The 23059-nt window shown below is 47.6% G+C and overlaps 3 protein-coding genes and 2 pseudogenes across 3 annotated transcripts; 2 read left to right on the top strand and 3 right to left on the bottom strand.

Annotated features, from left to right (window-relative positions):
• Positions 1–5026: 5026 nt before the first annotated feature.
• LOC122240848 (histone H3) lies at positions 5027–9689 on the bottom strand. Its single transcript, XM_042993987.1, has 2 exons — positions 8005–9689; positions 5027–5797 (listed from the first exon to the last, which is right to left on the bottom strand). The coding sequence occupies exon 1, from the start codon at positions 9489–9491 to the stop codon at positions 9081–9083; it is 411 nt and encodes a 136-aa protein (XP_042849921.1). The 5' UTR covers positions 9492–9689; the 3' UTR covers positions 5027–5797; positions 8005–9080.
• Positions 9690–10455: 766 nt separating this feature from the next.
• Positions 10456–11056, bottom strand: LOC122240847 (annotated as a pseudogene).
• A 233-nt stretch (positions 11057–11289) lies between these two features.
• Positions 11290–11782, top strand: LOC122240849 (histone H2B type 2-E). The gene has a single exon (XM_042993989.1). The coding sequence runs from the start codon at positions 11312–11314 to the stop codon at positions 11690–11692; it is 381 nt and encodes a 126-aa protein (XP_042849923.1). The 5' UTR covers positions 11290–11311; the 3' UTR covers positions 11693–11782.
• A 9218-nt stretch (positions 11783–21000) lies between these two features.
• LOC102956687 (histone H2B type 2-E) lies at positions 21001–21492 on the bottom strand. The gene has a single exon (XM_007088033.3). The coding sequence runs from the start codon at positions 21471–21473 to the stop codon at positions 21093–21095; it is 381 nt and encodes a 126-aa protein (XP_007088095.1). The 5' UTR covers positions 21474–21492; the 3' UTR covers positions 21001–21092.
• Positions 21493–21715: 223 nt separating this feature from the next.
• Positions 21716–22329, top strand: LOC122240846 (annotated as a pseudogene).
• The last annotated feature ends 730 nt before the right edge of the window (positions 22330–23059 follow it).

Genomic DNA, 23059 nt, shown 5'->3' with positions numbered 1-23059 from the left:
ATCCTGGTCACTTTTTAGCTGGGTGACCCATATCCCCAGGGGGCTCATCTTCACCAGAAATTTCCCTATCTGTAAAACAGGAATAAAAAGACCTACTTCCTTTCCAGGGTTATTGTAGAATCAAATGAGAAGACATAAGGGGAAGGCTTTTGTGAGTCACAAAACATCCAGGAACCCAAATATTCTTATTGTCTGGGTCACAGTCTAGAAGAATCTCTAGATGCTACTCCTCTAGATTATATAATGTACCCATTGTTTCCTGTGAGTCTTTCCACATCCTGATTGTGAGGTTCCCAAGGTAAAGATCTAGGACTTGTACTAGTTAGTGTTTATCAGAATGTTAATGAAATGACTAATAATTATTACTTTATTGCCATGTTGAGATTCTGCCCTAAGTACTTTGCATGGACTGTGTTTATCTCATTTCATCCCTATGGTAATCCTATGAGGTATGTACCTTTCTTGTCACTATTTTACAGATATTCAAACTGCAACATCAAGCCCCTGTTGTAGTAGCTCTGTCTTTTCTCTTCCAGTTTTTCCCAGACAAGTGAATCTGGGGAACAGTTTCCTAGTTGTCCAGTTTGGGCCTTCCCCAGGTCACCAGAGGTATCTAGCCAAGGGCCACAGACGTCTCTGTGTATTGCTCTGAAGGCTGGAGTTTTCTAAGTGGAGACAGCCTCCCCTCTGGCCCCCACACTGTCGGACACAGGGGGTGTGAGTAAAAATGCAAATCTGTTCCTCGTGGTTTATACTCAGGTGTAACTGACAGACAGAAGGGCCTTTTGGAGATGGAAAGTGCAGGGGCACCTAAAAAGAGAAAATTAGGGGAAGTCTGGTTCTGCTTTGAGAAGGCCCTCTAAGAGGCTCTGAGCTCAGAATCTGCAGTGGGTTGAATAGTGTCCTCCCAAAAGTCATGTCCACCTGGAAGCTCAAAATGTGACCCTATTTAGAAATGTCTTTGCAGATGTAATTAAGGATGTTTAGATGAAATTCTCCTGGATGTAGGATGGAATAAGAGAAAGGAGTAGGAAAAGAAGACATCCAGATGGCCAACAGACAAATGAAAAAATGAAATGAAAAATGAAAAACTGTTCAACATCCCTCATCGTCAGGGAAATACAAATTAAAACCAGATGTTGGTGAGGATGCAGAGAAGGAGGATCTCTTTTGCACTGCTGGTGGGAATGCAAACTGGTGCAGCCACTCTGGAAAACAGTATGGAGCTTCCTCAAAAAGTTAAAAATAGAATGACCCTATGACCCAGCAATTGCACTGCTCGGTATTTATCCATGGGATACAGGTGTGCTGTTTCGAAGGGACACATGCACCCCCATGTTTATAGCAGCACTATCAACAATAGCCAAAGTATGGAAAGAGCCCAAATGTCCATCGATGGATGAATGGATAAAGATGTGATATATATATATATATATATATATATATATATATATATATACACACACACAATGGAGTATTACTCTGCAATCAAAAAGAATGAAATCTTGCCTGTGCAACTACATGGATGAAACTGGAGGGTATTATGCTAAGAGAAATTAGTCAGAGAAAGACAAATATCATATGACTTCACTCATATGAGGGCTTTAAGATACAAAACAGATGAACATAAGGGAAGGGAAGCAAAAATAATATAAAAACAGGGAGGGAGACAAAACATAAGAGACTCTTAAATGCAAAGAACAAGCTGAGGGTTTCTGGAGGGGTTGTGGGTAGGGGGACCGGCTAAATGGGTAAGGGGCATTAAGGAGGACACTTGTTGGGATGAGCACTATGGGTGTTACACATAGGGGATGAATCACTGGAATCTACTCCTGAAATCATTATTGCACTCTATGCTAACTGACGTAGATGTAAATTAAAAAAATAAATAAATAAAATTAAAAATAAATAAATAAGTAAATAAAAAGAAACAGACAGACATGGGGACTCAGGAAAAAAAAGAGAGCGAGAGCGAGAGTGAGAACGAGAGCGAGAGCAAGGAGCGGGAAAGACACAGGGGAGAAGGCCATATGAAGACTCAGGCAGAGATTGGAGATTTTGCTGCCGGAAGCCAAGGAAAGCCAGGAGCCACTTGAAGTTGAAAACGGTGAGGAAGCCCCGCCCTTCTGAGGAGGTCTGAGGAGGAGGAGCAGGGGTGGTGGGGTGGGGGGCACATGAGGAGAGCATCACAGGGCTGAATTTTACAGACTAAACAGTAAGCCTGCAAAGTGGGGGACATACGTGGACGGAAGAAAGGGTTATGCCCAGTCATGGGAGTAGCTGTGAATTGCAGACATTGGGTAGGGCGAGAACAAACTTGTGTAAACAGGGGAATGGCTAATGAGCATCTAATTAAAAGCCAGGGAAGGTTTGCAATTTGGGAATTGTAAGGGTATTTACCTTCATAATTTTGTTTCAACTTTTCTAAATAGCTAATGATAGTCTTACATATTTTCCCTATTGTTTATTTTGGATCAGACTTGGGCTTGTCACTTCATGGGAATTGTTTTCTTTAAACGTCTCCAGACACCACCACTGGGCAGGTACTGTTATCTCCATTTTACAGTTGAGGAACTGAGGCCTGGTGAGATGAAGCATCTTGCCAAAGCCTCATAGGTAATAAGAGGCAGAGCCAGGACTCCAACTCGAGTCTGTGGCCTTGCACTTAGCCTCTGCTTCTCTGTACTGATCATGACACATGGGCATGTGTTTCATTGCTGAAGGTAACAGGGTGGAGGAGATGGAGAGTGTAAAGCTCAACTCTGGCACAGGGTAGACGTTTTTCTCCACTTGATAGTGGTGGTGACAGGTGGACTGTGGGTAAGCAGGTATCAAAGGGTCTGTTGAAGCAGCAAGGCCCTCAACCCTGTACATCATGAACCTCCCGTCACGTCCCCTCTCAGCTGCCAGGATGTCCTCTTCACTTGATGTTTTCTGCTTAGGAATTTGAACTTTGGAGTCCTAGCATTTCAGGCGGAATCCTGGGTCATGGCACTCACTAGCTGTGGGAGCTTAGGCAAGATACTTTAAGCTTCCTAGCCTGTGAAACGATGAGAAAACACCCACCTGCCTTGCAGGGTTGTCGTGATGATTAAAAGAGAGATGCAGTAGAAAGCATAGTTAGAAGTGACTGAGCCACGGGGCGACTGGGTGGCTCAGTCGGTTAAGCGTCTGACTTCAGCTCAGGTCATGATATCGTGGTTCCTGGGTTCGGACCCCGTGTCAGGCTCTTTGCTGACAGCTCAGAACCAGAAGCCTGTTTCATATTCTGTGTCTTCATTTCTCTCTCTCACAAGAGGGGATTCTGTGTCTCTCCTCCCCCACTCAGGCTCTCTCTCTCAAAAATAAAATAAACATAAAAAAAGTGACTGAGCTTGATGAACATGAGTGGTTATCATCATTTCTGAACGGTGTGCATAATACAGTGCTGTTGCTACCGCCTATGCCTCCTTGGGACATACGCTGTCCTGGTGGTCCTCATCTGTCTCCAGCTATCCTCTGTCTCCTGACGTTCCCTTCCTCTACCAGGCCCCTCACTGCTCCTGCTTGCCCAGGGTGCTGCCTCAGCCCTCTTCTCTTCTCCTGGACTCCTGGCTACATCTCATCCAATTCCCCGCCTTCTGTTAGCCCTTATTCCCTTATCCTTCTGCTAAGGGCTTCTCCCCAAAGTATTTCCAGGTGAGCCCCTTTACTGAATAGATTAATATTCAGAATTCCTGGTGAATGCGTCCTTCTAGATGGTTAACAGGATTCTCAACATCAATGTCAGAAGGGCCTTTAAGCATCTTCTTGGTTCCAAAAGCAGTTTGTTCTCCCTGAATTCTTCACCTTAGTGAAATCTTCTATCATCTCCTAGTTCCTTGGGTCAAGGAGAATCTCCTTTTTCTCTTGCATTCTCCAAATGCCTAAATCACCACATCTTATCAACTTTACCCCCTACAATTCCCTCAAATCCATCACTTCATCTCTGTCCACTCCTAGTTGCTGCTATAGCTGAGGCCACCATCAGCTCTGATTAAAGGATGCAAAGTCCAATGAACAATACCAGCTCCTTGGCTGACAGATTTTCCAACCAGGTTGGACATGAGAAGACTTTTGAAGAGAACATGAATTGCTTTTTGCCTGACTTTTTTTTTCTTTCTGACTGATCTGAAAGTGGGAAATTACTTAAGTACCTAAAACAATTAGATTTTGATGCTGACTTAAAAATTTTTGGTACTAGTTTTTGGTACTAATTTTCACCCTAGTTTCTCAAACCCACAAAGACATTCCAAAAGTTTCCTATTAGGCCTAGGAAGTTTGGATTTCACAGGATAATAGCAGGGATGTCAACTTTGTCCTATTGCCAAACAGGTGTCCAAGTTGTCACTAGAATGCCTGTGGCAATTTGTGAAGCCCTTGAAGGCACTGGGAAATTCCTCATAGTCCTCCCAGAATATGTTCACAGTGAGAATCAGATTCTGTTGCCCTAGCCCCTTGAGGCAAATCACCAATATGGCAGCTGATAGGTAAGGCAGCAGTGTCCTGCCAAGGCCTGACCCTCTGCTGGGTGAGAAAGACTGGGTCAATAGGCTCCAAATCCTCAGAAAGTGAGTGTGCATACACCTGCTTCCACGCCTGTGGTTTGCTGGCCCTATTTGAAGACAGGGGGCTCAGTCAGGCTGAATAGAGAACACTTCCATTGTCAAGACCCAGACCTGCTGTTGTGTAGGAGAGCTGAAAGATTTTTAAAAAAATCTTTTGTACACTCTGAGGAATACAGTTTTAATGATCTATACACAATGCATGAAAAGTGCCCTTATGAAAAAGTGCCCTTTTTCCCTGTACAAGGAGCGTCCTCCAAGTACCCTCACATTTGCCCCAGCAGACTATTTGGGGTAATCAGAAGAGACCCCACCTCCTTCTGGGTGTCTCTTCCCTTACCCTTAGGCCTAGAATTTTGTTCCCCATCCTCAACCAGGCTAGTTCCTGCTCCTGAGCTTCCCTGAGATGCTCAATAAATAAAAATTCATTTGTTTTATTCAACAAAGAAATGAATATTTATTTGCCACTCTTACAAAATCTCATTTTTGACTGGACTCAGACGAGAGGTAGAACCTCTCAGAGAAGACAGCCTCTGTCTCTTGGCAGTCCGTTCCTATGGCCTCCTTCATTCTCTTGGCCAAAAGGTTAGCATTTTCTGCAGGCTCTTCCTTATTTGTCTTCATGCACTGCTTGTTCAAAGCAGTACCCTGACATCTGTGTTGGAGGACACATGGAGTGAGAAGACGTCAATCTTGGCCGCTGAGGTACGAGGTTTCCTACTTTGTTTGTTTAGGGACTTTCTCACAACATCCTGGCGGACATCATCTTCCTTATAGAGATTGAAAACTTTGCGGATTCTGCTAGGTCTTTGGGGCCCGCAGGCGACAAGGCACAGTAGGATCAGTGAGTCCAGGAGTATCCTTCTCCCCGTTTTTTACAATGACCAAGTTGAGAACATGGAGATTGGCATCCGCAATGCAAGCCTGAACAGATCTGTGCTTTCTTTCCCCAGAGTCCTTCTGGGTCAGTGGCAGGAAGGCTCTGTATTCGGCAGCAGGTGGACACAGCCATGGGTCAAGACACCCTGCTTCGTGGGGAGGCCTTGTTTGTCATTGCCACCACTGATTTGGAACACGTAACCCTTACACTCTTCACCTAGAGCATCAGCAGCAACTTCTGTGACTGTTCGCTTCTCATAAAAGGCATGAAGTTCACGTTCGTCATCCACTTCAATGAGTTTCTGGCAGCCAGTAGCCGGGAAAGAGTTGTTCAGCTAAGGATGATAAAGGGGTGGGGTGGGGAGGGAAAAGTCTTAAGAAAACTGCAGAACCACCTACAAAGGTAATTCCATTGCAAAAAGCCTTTTATGGAACCCTCAGAAAATGAGCAGAGATCCTGAAATATTGGTTTTACTAGCTAAACGTGTGTACACAGTAACGCACAAGCACTGCACTAAAAACCAAGCTAATTTTTCCTCCAGCATTGCGGAATGACCCCAGAGCAAAGAGCCCTCCATGGCTCTATAGCCTATCAGAGCAGGAAGCCCAGTTAGGGGCCGCCAACTAGGCAGCAAGGCCATATCTCTGAAAGGCAGATTAGTGATGCAGACGAGGTCCATCCTCTGAGGGGCTCACCTTTGACAGGAAACCAGTTAAGACCACCCAGGGAAGGCCACCACTGTCCCGCACCAGTGAGGGGCCAGGTCCTAACTCCCCCGTGCTCTTCCTCCTCTGCTTTCCTATTTTCCTTCCACACCCTGCAATCGTGGATTTGGGGAGCGAGCGCTCCACTTGTTGTGGTGGGAGGAGCACACGTGGGTAGAAACGCGAGGAGAGGGGTGAAGGCAGATCATAGCCATTCCCACTAAGCCAGGAACCCCTGAACTGCCTTAGCCACGGCAGATGCCCGCAGGCTGTTCTCAAATCTCAGGGCCACGGGCAGGTCTTGGGCATCTTTGGTATTTTAGGTTGGTTGAAGCTGATGTAGTATCAGTTTGAGGCATGGGATCCTGAGGAGGAAGGGCTCCGGCATGGAAATCAGGGGTCTGCTGAGCCACTAAGGGCTCTGCCACTCTGGAACGTAATTCTCCCTTTGAAGACTTCAGGCTGCACTTTTGGGAACAAATTTCAACGGACAAGAGACGCGGGCTGCAAAGGGGTCATCCCTGCAGAGCTCCAAGTCACTGCTACTTCTGCTTGTAACTAAGTCACAGGGGATCCCATCACGTACTGTTGGTCTGAGCAGGGAATGAGGCCCCGGGCAGAGACCATGGGGCCTGTATTGATTTCCTAGGGCTGCCCTCACAAGATACCAGACTGCCTGGCTTAAACAACAGAAATTTACCCAGCTCCCAGCTCTAGAGGCTAGAAGTCCAAGATCAAGGGGCACCTGGGTGGCTCAGTTGGTTAAGTGCCAGACTTTGGCTCAGGTCATAATCTCACCGTTTGTGGGTTGGAGACCCGCGTTGGACTCTGCGCTGTATGGAGCCTGCTAGGGATTCTCTCTCTGTACCCCCGCCCCTGGTGCTCTCTCTCTCTCTCAAAATAAATAAATAAAAACTTACAAAAAAAATTTTTTTTTTTGTTAAGAAGTCCAAGATCAAGATGTCATCAGGTTTGGTTTCCTCTGAGGCCTCTCCTTAGCCTGCAGGTGGCTGCCTTCTCACTGTGTCCTCTTATGGTCGTCCCTCTGTGCTAACTGTGTCCTGATCTCTTATAAAAAAGACACTACTCATATAGGATGAGAGCACATCCTAATGACATTTTAACTTAAATGCCTCTTCAAAGGCCCTATCTCCAAATACAGTCACCTTCTGAGGTACTAGGAGTTAGAGCTTCAACACAGGAATTGCTGGGGGGGGGGGGGGGGGGGGGGGGGGGGAGGAGAGACACAATTCAGCCGGTCACAGGGCCTATTCTGAAAATCTCTGAGTCTGGGGCTGAAAACTGGGGACCCTCTGGCAGGAGCAGAAAAAGTTTTCTTCCTTCCTTCCTTCCTCTCTCTCTTTCTTTCCTCCCCACACTCCTTGCAAAGGGCAAAAGTTTTCAGAAGTTATCTCTGCCTGTTTCTGTTCCCCTCAGTGAATTTTCACCAATCTCTGTGTGAACGAAACCACCAACTCTGGTCTCTTCCGGGTGTACATAAACGACGATCAAGGATAAGAGGTGTCATCTGAGACGCACATAGCTGCTAGTGTTTGAGTTCTTGCTCGTGTAATGCCAGCTTCCCAAGGTTCTGCCCCACTCTTCTAGGTAAACAGACTCATTTCTAAGACTCCGAGAGGCGTGAAGACTTCCATTTCATCTGGTGTAATAAGAGTGGCCCCTCGGAGAGAAACTCAAGCCTCCGCCCGCACAGATGCTGGGGCAGACAGACGTGGGCAAGGAGGGGAAGGGAGCAGGGCGTGCTCTGCCTTCCCTTGGTTCCAGCCGCCCGAGAGCTTGAACTACTGAGCGCCCCCGCGCTGGATAACTCAAGTACCTGCACAAAACTCCTCAAATGTCTCTGCATGTGAGGTTGTCCTCCTGGAAGAATCGCGAGTCTCCTGCTGTGGACGTGAGCAGGGAAGGATACCGACCAGGCGTAGCTCCCGGGGAGTGGTGTCGTGTTGAGGAGGCCTTTGAATCCCGGTCCATCTTCCCACCGCCGCTGTTTTAGCGAAACCCATAGGACTGTCAGAGCTGAATGCTGGGCCACACAAGCCAGACCCTCTTTGTCCTGTGTGTTCCTGCCCGGAGCTGCCCAATCCTACCTTCTTCCTTAAGGTTCCTTGGCATTCAAAACAAAGGGCGGGGCGGGGCGGGGGGAGAAAGGCGGGGTGAGAAAGTGCAGAGCGCGAGACCTCTGAAGGGGATGAATGGCACCCGCTAAGTGTCCCGCTGCCCGGGGCAACCTGGGCGTTACCGACACCCGACGTGCAGGCGGGGTTTGGGAATCCCGACAACGACCTAGCAGAAACCTGGCGGTACCAAGGTGACGGGTGGCGGATTTGCCCCCTCCCACCAGCCGGAGCGCCGCGCCTCTGGGGGCCACTTCCGGCGGGGGTGTGGAGGCCGCGGGAGCACGGCTCCCGCTGGGGAAGAAGCCCGGCCAGCCGAGTCCGGACCGCTCCCTAGGGACTCTTCGTCGTCTCGGCCGGTCCTGGAGCCCAAGGCCCCTCGTCTCCTGTCCCGACAGCTTACAACCCGGGATCACCGTGGGGCACGTAAGGACACCCCAGGAAGAGAGCACGCATGCCCGCCCCACAGAAGCCGAAGTGGGGGTCCTGGCCGCACCCGAAAAGGGAGCCAACAAACAGGACGGGACGCCCCTGGACTCGGCGCGTGGCCCCACGAGCTACCTGCCAGGAGACCCTCAGCTTTACCCGGCTCTGGTGCCTCATCCGCGCGCGGGGTGGGGTGGGGGGGGTGTCTGCTTTGTACAGGGGAGGTGGTAGAGTATGAGAGCGTCGGCCGGGAGAGAGCGAAGACGAGTGGCACAGCTTCTTTCAGGTGCCGTCGTGGGTGGCTCTGAAAAGAGCCTTTGGATGGGATGGAACCTCGAGCCGAGCGCGCGCTTTAAGCCCGCTCCCCGCGGATGCGGCGAGCCAGCTGGATGTCCTTGGGCATGATGGTGACGCGCTTGGCGTGGATGGCGCACAGGTTCGTGTCCTCGAACAGCCCCACCAGGTAGGCCTCGCTCGCCTCCTGCAGCGCCATCACGGCCGAGCTCTGGAAGCGCAGGTCCGTCTTGAAGTCCTGCGCGATCTCGCGCACCAGCCGCTGGAACGGCAGCTTGCGGATCAGCAGCTCGGTGGACTTCTGGTAGCGCCGGATCTCCCGCAGGGCCACGGTGCCCGGCCGGTAGCGGTGCGGCTTCTTCACGCCGCCCGTGGCGGGCGCGCTCTTGCGGGCCGCCTTGGTGGCCAGCTGCTTCCGCGGGGCCTTGCCGCCGGTCGACTTGCGGGCGGTCTGCTTTGTACGGGCCATAGCGAACCAAAACACCAACTCACCAGCGCAGCGGCAGCGAGAGTAACGGGACCTCGGCCCGCCGCCTCACTCTTTATAGGCACCGTCTTCTTCCGATCGGGCGGGGCGATAATTGAAAGTCCCGCGCTGGCTGTCCATTGGCTGTGACGTCACCCGCCCTGGCATCACTCATTGGCCTGGGCAGAATCCTCCCTACCCCGCCCACCCGCCTCGCTTTCTACTTTCCAGTTCGCCAAGTCTTTCTCCTACCTTGTTTTTCCCCTTTTCGGCGGGCGGGGAGGGAGGAGGGAGGAGGGCGGGGGGCTCATTTTTGAGCTCAACTCTGTCCGAATCTTCCTCCCTGACCCTTTTACCCCTTTGCCGCGCAGTACCCTCTTCCTTCCCTCGCGGGCTCCCCAACTCCACCTCACTCTTCCGTTTGCTCCCCGCCCCCCAAAGCGCCTTGTCCCTTTCTAAGAGACCCCTCGTTGGTGTGATGGATCTTCTTTTCCCGCCTTGTCAGTACTTCTCGGATGGGAAAGTTGTCGGTCTCACCCCACCCCCTCGCCTCCCGAGCGCAAGATCCCGCCTCCGGGAACCCAAGCGGGGACCTGTCCCTCCGCTGCGAAGGCGGCCCCCTCACTTTTACTTGAGACAGCCGGATCAGCTAAGCCAAGGTCAGGGCCGCCACACTCCCGCAAGCTGCCAGCTCCCCTGCCGACTGGGGGGTGCACGTGTGTTGGGTAAAGGCCTCGCGAGCCCGGGAGTCGCGTACTTGGCACCCACTCCCGAGGGAGGAGCCCGGGGGCCACCCAACAGTACTACTTCTAGCGCAGTCGACCGTGGCTGCGCCCAACGGGCTCTGGCTCCTCTCGCTGCCTTCAAGTTCTAAGTAAGATCTACGAGAGATGGTTGAGGCGCAGGGTTTGAGAGGCCAGGAGCGGCTCGGCGACTACCGGCCAATAGTGGAACGGAGAAGAATCGCTACTGTGAACAACTCTTTATTTGAAAGGGTGGGTGGCTCTTAAAAGAGCCTTTGATTTCACAGGTACCCCTTCGCCACCAGGGCTAGCTGAGCTTCCAGGACGCCGGCCTCACTTGCCCTTTGCCTTGTGGTGGCTCTCCGTCTTCTTGGGGAGCAACACGGCCTGGATGTTGGGCAGCACGCCGCCCTGGGCGATGGTGACTTTGCCCAACAGCTTGTTCAGTTCCTCGTCGTTGCGGATGGCCAGCTGCAGGTGGCGGGGGATGATGCGCGTCTTCTTGTTGTCGCGGGCCGCGTTCCCCGCCAGCTCCAGGATTTCCGCCGTCAGATACTCCAGCACCGCCGCCATGTAGACCGGCGCGCCAGCCCCCACCCGCTCGGCGTAGTTGCCCTTACGCAGCAGGCGGTGCACTCGTCCCACCGGGAACTGCAGGCCGGCGCGGGACGAACGCGACTTAGCCTTGGCGCGGGCCTTGCCTCCTTGCTTGCCACGGCCAGACATGACGGCGACGCTCACCGCGACCACCTCCCGCTTGACGACCGAGAAAGTCGCCGCAAACGCGGCCGCTTCAGCCTTTTATAGGCAGAACCCGGATTGTCTACGGAGCACTTTGATTGGCTAAGGCAGATCTTTGTTCTGACGACCAATAGGCCGGCTCGGCCAGAATCCGCTCATTTACATAATCTCGTCCCCCTCGCAGGAGCGCGGCCGAAAACTCGCGAATCACGACGCAGCGTAACCAGGACCTTAATTTGCGTGGGGCCTCTTTAAGTACCGAGTCGCTTCCGGTAGCCTCGGCCCTACGGTGGGGTTTGCGTTCCCGGTGGTCGGCGTCCGTGCCTCGTGCTCGCCGCTATGCCCGAGCCGGCAAAGTCCGCCCCCGCGCCCAAGAAGGGCTCGAAGAAGGCGGTCACCAAAGCCCAGAAGAAGGACGGCAAGAAGCGCAAGCGCAGCCGCAAGGAGAGTTACTCCATCTACGTGTACAAGGTGCTCAAGCAGGTGCACCCCGACACCGGCATCTCGTCCAAGGCCATGGGCATCATGAACTCGTTCGTCAACGACATCTTCGAGCGCATCGCCGGCGAGGCCTCCCGCCTGGCGCACTACAACAAGCGCTCGACCATCACGTCCCGGGAGATCCAGACGGCCGTGCGCCTGCTGCTGCCCGGCGAGCTGGCCAAGCACGCCGTGTCCGAGGGCACCAAGGCCGTCACCAAGTACACCAGCTCCAAGTGAGTCCCTGCCGGGACACGGCGCTCGCACGGGTCGCCGGCCGCTTGACTCCAAAGGCTCTTTTCAGAGCCACCCACCTTCTCGGGGAAAGAAGCTGTTCGTTTTCTCTATTATGGTTCCTAGTTTGCCTTTGTGGTTTTTCTTCTAGTACACTGAATTCTTTTGTGAAGCACAAATGACCGTTCCTTTTCCTTTTTAGTTAGGTGATAGAATAGTTCCTGTGTACTTGGGTAGAAGAACATAATGGGAAGTGGTATTATGTGGTTTGTAGAGGACTGCCCTTGAAACTGGCTTTGGCTTTGCTGCGTAGAGTTGAACGTGTGCGTTGCTAAGTCGTTAACGTTGAGAAATGCTGTGTTTGTTTTCATTAACTTAATTATTCCGGATAAGGAAGTTGTCAGGTTAACAAAGGTGCAACCATCTGGTTGGTGTTCCCGATTGGTGAAACGGTGGTGGTACTTCAGTCTTTCCATCATGTGCTTTAGAGTTGTGAACTAAAAAGGATAACTTTTAGTTTTGGTTCCGACAAATTCGTTGACTCGGTATCCCTGATTCACGAGCACCTGCTCTTTTTTTTTCATTCATGAGAAGATTGAAGCGGATTTTGATACCTAGTAATTAACCGTTAATGCTGGTGCAAATCCTCAAAATCTGCGATATGGTCATGATGAGAATTATTAGAAAAGCTTGTCCAATTTGAAGGCTATTTCCACAGAATGGGTACAACATATGCGTAATTTCTGAAGCAGGAGAGTGTAAAATGCTAGCCGAGTAGAAAGCCCCAATATGGCTGGGAAAGTGAAAAGGAGTTTGATTGGCTTGAGAGTTTGTTCTGGGTGTTTTGGGAACTCTTGGGATTGTTTTAGGCAAGGATCTGCACACATGACCTCATTAGCCTTAACGATTACTCTGGGGGCATTGTAATTGCCCCCTCTCTGTAAAGAAAGGCTTCATACTATTCATACTTTCTGATCTGTAATAAACTTCTGCCTGCTGCTCCTTACCAAAAAAAAAAAAAAAAAAAAAAAAAAAAATTACTCTGGTTGCTTAGTGGATCTAGATTCTAGGTTGTCCATAGTAGAAGCAAGAAAACCAACTACTAGGCTATATAGCAGTGTTGTGAAGTAGAGCAGTGATTACTAAAGTCTGGTCTCAGATGAGCAGCGTCAGTATTACCTGAGAATCAATCAAAAATGAAAATTCCAGGCCCCACTAATCAGTGTTAACAGGTCATCTGGCTGATTCTGATGGTTGCTAAAGTGTGAGAACCACTGGTAGTCTAGACCTGTTGGATTGGAGTACAATGATAATGGTGATGGTTAAATATGTTGGAATTAGGATTAGATTTTGGAGGTAAAAGTGATAGATTTTGGTGAGGAATAAGATTTAGTTAAAAGCAAAACCCCTAAGTTTTTTATTTGAACATCTGGTGCTATTAATTAGGATGACTATTGGGAGGAGGTATGGGTTTTGGGGCACTGAAAAGTGATCTAGAGTTCTGAGTCAAATTTGAGAAGCTTTTAATATTCAGGTGGATATATGGCGTTGGCAATTTGAGAGTGCATGTAGTACTCAGGGAAAAGAACACGAACACAGAGGAATGGGGACGAAGGACTATCACCTTAAAGTATTCCTCCAGACTATTTCTCCTTGTCTCCTTAATGTATTCTTTAAAAAAAAAAAAAAAAAGTTTATTTATTTTTGAGAAAAAGAGAGAAAGAATGTGAGCAGGGGAGGGGCAGAGAGAAAGGGAGACACAGAATCTGAAGCAGGCTCCAGGCTCTGAGCTGTCAGCACAGAGCTGCATGGGGGGCTCGAAATCACCAGCTGTGAGATCATGACCTGAGCTGAAGTTGGCCGCCCAACCAACTGAGCCACGGAGGTGCCCAGCTTTAATGTGTTCTTGAAAATGTTATTTCTTCTTATGTGCTTGTCATAAAATACAACTTAGTAGTTGATAGTCCTATAATAATATTACTGTTGCATTTATTTTTCTTATTCTGTTTTTCTAATAGCGTTCTGATTTTCATTAAGGAATCCACCTAATCCCTTGTTTCTCAGATTGGACTGTCTATTGTAATCACCTGGAGAACTTTAAAAAATACTGATGCTTGGATGACATCCCCAGAAATTCCGATCTAAGTGGTTTGGGATCTAACAGTCTGCACTTGGGTGATTTTTAAAAAGCTCTCCAGGGGTCACCTGGGTGGCTCAGTTGGTTAAGCGGCCGACTTCAGCTCAGGTCATGATCTCGCGGTCCATGAGTTCAAGTCCCGCATCAGGCTCTGTGCTGACAGCTCAGAGCCTGGAGCCTGTTTAAGATTCTGTGTCTCCCTCTCTCTGACCCTCCCCCATTCATGCTCTGTCTCTCTCTGTCTCAAAAATAAATAAACGTTAAAAATAAATAAATAAATAAATAAAAAGCTCTCCAGGTGACTTTAACGGGCAGGGAAATTTGAGAACCACTGCCACATGTGTTTCCCAGAAAACAAATCTTACAGGGTTGGCCTGATTGGTTGGAGTGTAATTCCAGCCCCCTTTGCTTGTTGATTAGTTCAGAAATCTAGACCAATCTGATTAGCACAAACATTTCAGAAATTGAAGTAACTGAGTAAGGGAATGTAGATTGCTTTTATCTTTTGGGAAAGAAGTTTCTTTGAAGGGCAAAGGAGGATGGAGTGCTCTGGGGTGTGAAGGCAAAGAAGAATATTAGACAACACTAGAAGAAGGAACATCTTCAGGGGAGAATCAGTGTTCTGAGCCACTCCTGGAATTCAGCCAACCTTGGAGCCCTGCTGTACCTTCGGATATCTGGTTAAGCCTGTTTGTCTGACATATTTTTATTTCAACTACTTTGACTCTTGAAATATTTGAGAAATAATAGCACATAATTTCCCAGCATAAAAAATGATAGGCCTTTTGTCCTGAAAGGTCTCAGAGGATAAATAGGGTAGATAAGAAAAAATAGAGGGGCTCCAACTGCATGTTTGGAGTAAGTCTCCAAGTGTTAAAATCAGTATGTGACCAGGGCCAGAGGTTAATATTACCATCAAGAAGGAATGTCTGAGATTTAAACAAATCACAGATGTGATTTAAAAACTTAAACAATATAATTCTATTATTTAAAATTGTAGTATTTCTATTAGTTTTTTAGGGCTGACATAACAAAGTACCATGAACTGAGTGACGTAAAACAACAGAGATTTATTCTGCCATAGCTCTGGAGGCTAGAAACCTCAAGGTGCTGCTAGGGTCCTGTCCCTCTGAAGGCTCTCAAGGAGAATCCTTGCTTATTTTTCACCTTGGGTAGCCTCAGCTATTTTTTGACACGTGACAGCATAACTCTGACTTCTGGCTCAGTTTTCTTCCTGTGTTTCTACATCTTCATAGGGACACTAGTCACATTGGATTAGGGTCCACCCCGACGACCTCATTTTAAATTGATTACAGGCATATGTCATTTTATTGTGCTTTGTAGATACTGCATTTTTTACAAATTGAAGGCTTGCAGCAACACTATATGGAGGAAGTCTGCGCCATTTTTCCAACACCATTTATTCACTTAGTGTCTCTGTCACGTTTTGGTAATTTCACAGTATTTCAGACTTTCATTATTATATTTGTTATGGTGATTGCGATCAGTGATTACAACTTGCTGAAAGCTCATGTGATAGCATTTTTTGGAAATAAAATGTTGTAATTAAGGTGTATATATATCAGGTTTTTTTTTTTTTTGACATAATGCTATCACACACTTAATAAAATACAGTATAGTGTTAACATAACTTTTATATGCACTGGGAAACCAAAAATGTCACTGGACTCGCTTGCGGTAGTCTGGAACCAAACCCACAGGATCTCAGAGACATGCCTGTACATCTCTGCAAAGACCCTATTTCCAAATAAGGCCACTTTCTAAGGCACTGGGGAGTCAGATTTCAACATCTTTTCAGGGGACACAATTCAACCCATAACAGCAGTCAACAGCTTTGGTAAGCTGAATATGGCCCTCAAATATGTCCACATCTAAATCCCTAGAGTCTGTGAATATTACATGGCAAAGGGGATTTTACTGATATGATTTGGAAATAGGAAGATATCCTCAATTATTTGCGGGAACCCCAAATGTAATCACCAGGGTCCTTATCAGAGTAAAGGAGAAAGGCCAAGAAGAGAAAGAAGGTGATAAAAGCAGAGAGAGATTTGAAGATGATGTGATGCTGGCTTTGAAGAGGAAAGAAGGGACCAGGAACAAAAAAAGCCCCTGCTAGAAGCTTTTTGAAAATGTTTGGAAATGGATTCTCCCCCTAGAGCTTTTGGAGAGAGCAGTCTTGGTTTCCACTTGGTGAAACTGATTTTGTACTTCTGATCTCCAGAAATGTAAGAGCATACATATGTGTGTTTTAAGCTACAAAGTTTTTAATACAGTTAGGTGACCTTAAACAACACACTTTAACTGTACAGTTCCGTTTGTACACATATTTTTCGATAAATACAGCACAGGGCTCAAAATATATTTTCTCTTCCTTATGATTTTCTTAACATTTTTTTCTTTAGCCTAATTTATTATAAGACAATAGTATATAATACATATAGCATACAAAATATGTGTTAATGACTAATGTTATTGGAGAGGATTCCTTCCAGCCAACAGTAGGCTTGGAGGAAATCAAAATTCATATGCAGATTTTTGACTGCTCAGGGGTCAGTGTCCCAAGACCCTTGTTGTTCAAGGGTCAATTGCAAGTTGTTACATCTGCAAAGACTTTGTAATTAAGCCATAGGAAGTTAATACAACAACTATATTATAGGATATTTTTTGACAATTGGAGAAATTTGAATATGGATTGTGTATTATTTAATATTAAGTCATTATTAAATGTGTTGTATGTAATAATAGTATGTAATTGTATAGGAGAATGTCTTTATTTTTAAGGGAGACATGCTGACGTATTTAAGGAGAAGTGTCAAGCTGCTTACAATTTTCAAATTGTTTAGAAAACATGTGTTCATGGAAAGTGATGAAGCAGGGCACCTGGCTGGCTCAGTCCATAGAACATGCAACTCTTGATCTCAGGGTTGTAAGTTTGAGACCCATGTTAGGTGTAGAGATTAATTAAAAATAAAATCTTTTAAAAAAAGGTGATAAAGCAAATGCAGCAAATAGTAACAATTGGTGAATCTAGATGAAGAAATGGTTGAACATCCACAAACTTTTCTATAGGTTTGAATTCCCCCCTCCTTCAGAAATTTTTTAAGTTACAATTAAAGACTTTAAATACTACAGAAACAGCTTTCATAGACATCCCATTTTGTTTGTGCAGTAAATCTGTTAACTGATACAATTTCTTTAAAAAATTTTTTTTTAAATGTTTATTTACTTTTGAAAGAGAGAGAGAGGTATGAGCAGGGGAGAGGCAGAGAGAGGGAGACACATAATCCGAAGCAGGCTCCAGGCTCTGAGCTGTCTGCACAGAGCCTGGCACGGGGCTCGAACCCACAGACTGCAAGATCATGACCTGAGCTTAAGTCGGACACTTAACCGACTGAGCTACCCAGGTGCACCCTGATACAATTTCATCATGAATGTGTAAGATTTTTCACCTCATCAAAAGGCTTATGAATGTTTGACGGTGATCATATACTAACCAGAACTTTGAATGTTATCCTGTTTATCATACTTGCTATAGTCATTAGTGGTAACGGTGACTTAAGTGATAGCACCTGTCCAAGGATGCTCAAATGACATGGGCTTAGACATTGGGTTATTCTGTCTTCTAAAATCTGAGGTTGAAAGTGGAGTTGGATAGGGGAATTTAGTCACATCCTGAGACCACAGCTAAGTCACTTCCAGGGAGAAAATGTATCTTGATGTGTTATAGTGATTCTAAGTGCTTTCAAAAAGAAAGGGTAGATCATCTACAACAGAGCAAGAGCCAGATTTTATACACCTAACCCCTTTCTCTTCCCTGAACTCCAGATTCTCATATATCATATTCCTGTTTGGGAATTTAGTATTTCCTTTTCGATATTTCCACTTGGATAGCTACCGGGAGTCTCACAATTTTTGTCCAAAACAGTACTCTTGGATTTCTCCCTCCAAATCTCTCGTCTCTCATGTCAGTAAATAGCAGCTCTTTCCAAGTGCTCTCGCCAAAAACCTGCAATTAATCTTTTATTCTTCTCCTGTCATAACATTCAGCTCATCAATTTAAAAATATGTCCAAGATTATCAAATACATTTGAATATATTATCAAATATATTCAAAATGTACCAAAATATATCTTAACTACTTCTCAGATCTCCACTGGTACCACCTCTCTCTTTCCTGAACTACTACTGTAGCCTCTTTGAAATTCTCCCTGCTTCTACTCTTGTTCTCCTATAGTCTATTTTTTAACATAGCATCCTGGATGAGCTTAAAAAAAAAAACATCAAATAATGTCATTACTCTGATCAAACTCTCCAAAGGCACTCCAACTCCTTTATGACAAAATCTTTGCCATGGCCTATGAAGCCCCCATGATCTGTCAACTACCTCTGTGATCTTTTCTCCTTGCAGATATTTCCTTTGTGGACTGTGCTTCAGCCACACTATTGCTTATTGCTTATTCCTTAAACTCTCTAACCTTGTATCTGCCTCAGGGGCTTTGCACTGGATTTTAGAATACACAGTTCTTAGAATACTCTTCTCTAAGATAGCCTATGGCTATCTTACTTTCTTCAGGCCTCTGCTCAAATATTAACAGATCAGACCTATTGTCCACACTCCTTTCCATATTCTGTGGTACTTCATAACACATATATTCCCCTGAATATGTTATTATGCATTTCTTTCATTTTTTTGTTTTCAGCATCCATTAACTAAAATATAGCTTTATGTGGATAGCGACTTTTCCTTCTCTGTTTACTGCTGCACCCCCAGCATGTTTTATTTATCTGAGGGTGAAAAATGTGTTTTTTCCCCCCTCTCCCTTATTGCAGGAAATTGTGTGCAAACATACTCCTAGTGGAGCCTGCACAGGATATTTGTTTTGCTTTCACACCTGTAAGTGTAAATTTTGGTGCTAAAGGGAACTATTGATAGGTAATACAGTTATAATGAGTCACCTCCACCTTTAAGAATTTGCTGTTTTCAGGGGCGCCTGGGTGGCGCAGTCGGTTAAGCGTCCGACTTCAGCCAGGTCACGATCTCGCGGTCCGTGAGTTCGAGCCCCGCGTCAGGCTCTGGGCTGATGGCTCGGAGCCTGGAGCCTGTTTCCGATTCTGTGTCTCCCTCTCTCTCTCTGCCCCTCCCCCGTTCATGCTCTGTCTCTCTCTGTCCCAAAAATAAAATAAAAAATGTTGAAAAAAAAAAATTAAAAAAAAAAAAAAAAAAAAGAATTTGCTGTTTTCTGCTTTCCTACCCATATCTGGAGAATCTTCAGAACCAGAGGTGACCACACCCTCCCCCACATGTAATTACAGTATTTGCCCAACATCCTGTGTGCCTCTTAATATGTTTTCATTATATTCCTACCCTGTAAATGCAAACCTTCCCCTATTTTCTTTTCCCTTCCCCATCTCCATAATTTACCTGAACTTTTCAAGCTTTGGCCTTCTTTTTAATCTCTTAGTAGATCCAAGCAAGGACCAAGCAAGACATGTGCAAAAGTAGGGAAATGTTTCCTGAGACCTAAGCATTGGAAAGAAGGGATGGCTTTAGCACAATACTAGGAAATAAGTTACCGTTTTTTAATTGGGCAGGGCAGATAGGACGGTCTCCCAATAATATCGGAGATTTTATGTAGGTATATAAAAAAAGTATATAAGCAAGGGGATGAGCTAGGACACTTGCAGTGTGCTTAATTTTTTTCCAGAAAGTTTCATTTTTGTGCCTTTTAGTACTTTATTTTCTGTTCTCATTTGACCTCTTTAAAATGTGTTTCCAAACCTTAATAAAAGTAGAAAGGCAAAGTCTTAGGCTGTATTTGGTGCCCTGGATTAATGAGAGAAAAAATGAAGCTAGTTTTGTATGTAATATTATGAATAATTCTGGGAAAAGACAATTTAGGAAAAAGGAAATGTCTGGATGGTAACTGAAAACTGCAGATTGTTACCAAATAACATGGCAACTACATAGCCAGTATGTCCGTTATGAAACATGAATCACCTGGTGTGTCCCAGAGGTTCTCACCCCACCAATCACAGTGCCCCAGTGATTTGGGTTCAGTGGAAGTATGTGGGGGTTAAGGGATAAACCCACTGATTGATTCAGGCTCTAATGGCCTTTGAACTGTTTTAGGAAACACTGCTTTTAAACATCTAACTCAGAAATGGAGAAGACCTTTTTTATTCTCTAATATTTAGTGCCCCTGTTTTCAGAGAAGAAGAAAATGAACTGCTCTAAGCAAACGGTATTTTTAAATATTTATTTATTATTGAGAGACAGAGCATGAGCATGGGAGGAGCAGAGAGGGGGGGAGACACAGAATCTGAAGCAGGCTCCAGACTGAGTGGTCAGACAGAGCCCGAGGCTGAACTCGAACTCACACATCAGGAGATCATGACCTGAGTCGCAGTCAGAGGCTTAATGACTGAGCCACCCAGGTGCCCCTAAGCACACGATATTTTTAAGACTTAAGTAGTTTTAACAATGTTTCTGGACATTTTATGATTAACAGGCCCAGGTTCTGGATTCATAAACCCTCTTTCCTCCTCCCTTATCCAGGTTGGAAAACAGCAAAACTACAACTATGGAGAATGTAGGTTATCAACCTGAGCAAAAAGGGTTTATTATAAATGACTGGCTTTTGCATTATCTTATTCTGACAGTTTAACGTCTCCAATTTAAGCGGTGAGTACGTACCGATTCAGTGTACCTGAAAGAAACACCGAATTGGGGCAAAAAGTGTGTAAATTAGAAATTACTTCAATCACAGAATCAAGATATCGAGGTACCGAGAAAAATTTATTTATGGGTGCTGGGCGTGGTTTCAGAAGTACTGCTTTCCATGTTTACAAACACATTAACTTTCCAGAGTAAGAAAAATGCAATTACAATAAACAGATTCAAGCTAATTACCTTACAGCAAACACTCCTTAGCACTAATTTCTATAATCATGAATATATTTACACGTTGACTGCCATGCATTGCTGACCGCTTCACTGTTAAAGCTGAGTTACTTTTCAAAACATATACACGTACTCTAGCTCTCCACAATGTTAGAAGAATCAGGTCCAATTTTAGAGTCCTTTCTTGTCATCCAAAGGAAAAAGCTGACATTAAAAAGAATAAATAGCATGAAAAAATAATATTTTGAAATAAGGGAAAACTTTCCCGAGAAGGTGGGTGGCTCTGAAAAGAGCCTTTGGAGTCAAGCGGCCGGCGACCCGTGCGAGCGCCGTGTCCCGGCAGGGACTCACTTGGAGCTGGTGTACTTGGTGACGGCCTTGGTGCCCTCGGACACGGCGTGCTTGGCCAGCTCGCCGGGCAGCAGCAGGCGCACGGCCGTCTGGATCTCCCGGGACGTGATGGTCGAGCGCTTGTTGTAGTGCGCCAGGCGGGAGGCCTCGCCGGCGATGCGCTCGAAGATGTCGTTGACGAACGAGTTCATGATGCCCATGGCCTTGGACGAGATGCCGGTGTCGGGGTGCACCTGCTTGAGCACCTTGTACACGTAGATGGAGTAACTCTCCTTGCGGCTGCGCTTGCGCTTCTTGCCGTCCTTCTTCTGGGCTTTGGTGACCGCCTTCTTCGAGCCCTTCTTGGGCGCGGGGGCGGACTTTGCCGGCTCGGGCATAGCGGCGAGCACGAGGCACGGACGCCGACCACCGGGAACGCAAACCCCACCGTAGGGCCGAGGCTACCGGAAGCGACTCGGTACTTAAAGAGGCCCCACGCAAATTAAGGTCCTGGTTACGCTGCGTCGTGATTCGCGAGTTTTCGGCCGCGCTCCTGCGAGGGGGACGAGATTATGTAAATGAGCGGATTCTGGCCGAGCCGGCCTATTGGTCGTCAGAACAAAGATCTGCCTTAGCCAATCAAAGTGCTCCGTAGACAATCCGGGTTCTGCCTATAAAAGGCTGAAGCGGCCGCGTTTGCGGCGACTTTCTCGGTCGTCAAGCGGGAGGTGGTCGCGGTGAGCGTCGCCGTCATGTCTGGCCGTGGCAAGCAAGGAGGCAAGGCCCGCGCCAAGGCTAAGTCGCGTTCGTCCCGCGCCGGCCTGCAGTTCCCGGTGGGACGAGTGCACCGCCTGCTGCGTAAGGGCAACTACGCCGAGCGGGTGGGGGCTGGCGCGCCGGTCTACATGGCGGCGGTGCTGGAGTATCTGACGGCGGAAATCCTGGAGCTGGCGGGGAACGCGGCCCGCGACAACAAGAAGACGCGCATCATCCCCCGCCACCTGCAGCTGGCCATCCGCAACGACGAGGAACTGAACAAGCTGTTGGGCAAAGTCACCATCGCCCAGGGCGGCGTGCTGCCCAACATCCAGGCCGTGTTGCTCCCCAAGAAGACGGAGAGCCACCACAAGGCAAAGGGCAAGTGAGGCCGGCGTCCTGGAAGCTCAGCTAGCCCTGGTGGCGAAGGGGTACCTGTGAAATCAAAGGCTCTTTTAAGAGCCACCCACCCTTTCAAATAAAGAGTTGTTCACAGTAGCGATTCTTCTCCGTTCCACTATTGGCCGGTAGTCGCCGAGCCGCTCCTGGCCTCTCAAACCCTGCGCCTCAACCATCTCTCGTAGATCTTACTTAGAACTTGAAGGCAGCGAGAGGAGCCAGAGCCCGTTGGGCGCAGCCACGGTCGACTGCGCTAGAAGTAGTACTGTTGGGTGGCCCCCGGGCTCCTCCCTCGGGAGTGGGTGCCAAGTACGCGACTCCCGGGCTCGCGAGGCCTTTACCCAACACACGTGCACCCCCCAGTCGGCAGGGGAGCTGGCAGCTTGCGGGAGTGTGGCGGCCCTGACCTTGGCTTAGCTGATCCGGCTGTCTCAAGTAAAAGTGAGGGGGCCGCCTTCGCAGCGGAGGGACAGGTCCCCGCTTGGGTTCCCGGAGGCGGGATCTTGCGCTCGGGAGGCGAGGGGGTGGGGTGAGACCGACAACTTTCCCATCCGAGAAGTACTGACAAGGCGGGAAAAGAAGATCCATCACACCAACGAGGGGTCTCTTAGAAAGGGACAAGGCGCTTTGGGGGGCGGGGAGCAAACGGAAGAGTGAGGTGGAGTTGGGGAGCCCGCGAGGGAAGGAAGAGGGTACTGCGCGGCAAAGGGGTAAAAGGGTCAGGGAGGAAGATTCGGACAGAGTTGAGCTCAAAAATGAGCCCCCCGCCCTCCTCCCTCCTCCCTCCCCGCCCGCCGAAAAGGGGAAAAACAAGGTAGGAGAAAGACTT

The sequence above is a fragment of the Panthera tigris genome, chromosome C1 (assembly GCF_018350195.1).
Source record: "Panthera tigris isolate Pti1 chromosome C1, P.tigris_Pti1_mat1.1, whole genome shotgun sequence".
NCBI classification, from domain to species: Eukaryota; Metazoa; Chordata; class Mammalia; order Carnivora; family Felidae; genus Panthera; species Panthera tigris.
Note: the sequence above shows the minus strand (reverse complement) of the source record. Positions and strands in the feature narration are given on the sequence as shown.

What these genes read in the sequence shown, in the direction of transcription:
- LOC122240848 (XM_042993987.1), bottom strand. Translation starts at nt 9,491, where the DNA reads ATGGCCCGTACAAAGCAGACCGCCCGCAAGTCGACCGGCGGCAAGGCC.
- LOC122240849 (XM_042993989.1), top strand. Translation starts at nt 11,312, where the DNA reads ATGCCCGAGCCGGCAAAGTCCGCCCCCGCGCCCAAGAAGGGCTCGAAG.
- LOC102956687 (XM_007088033.3), bottom strand. Translation starts at nt 21,473, where the DNA reads ATGCCCGAGCCGGCAAAGTCCGCCCCCGCGCCCAAGAAGGGCTCGAAG.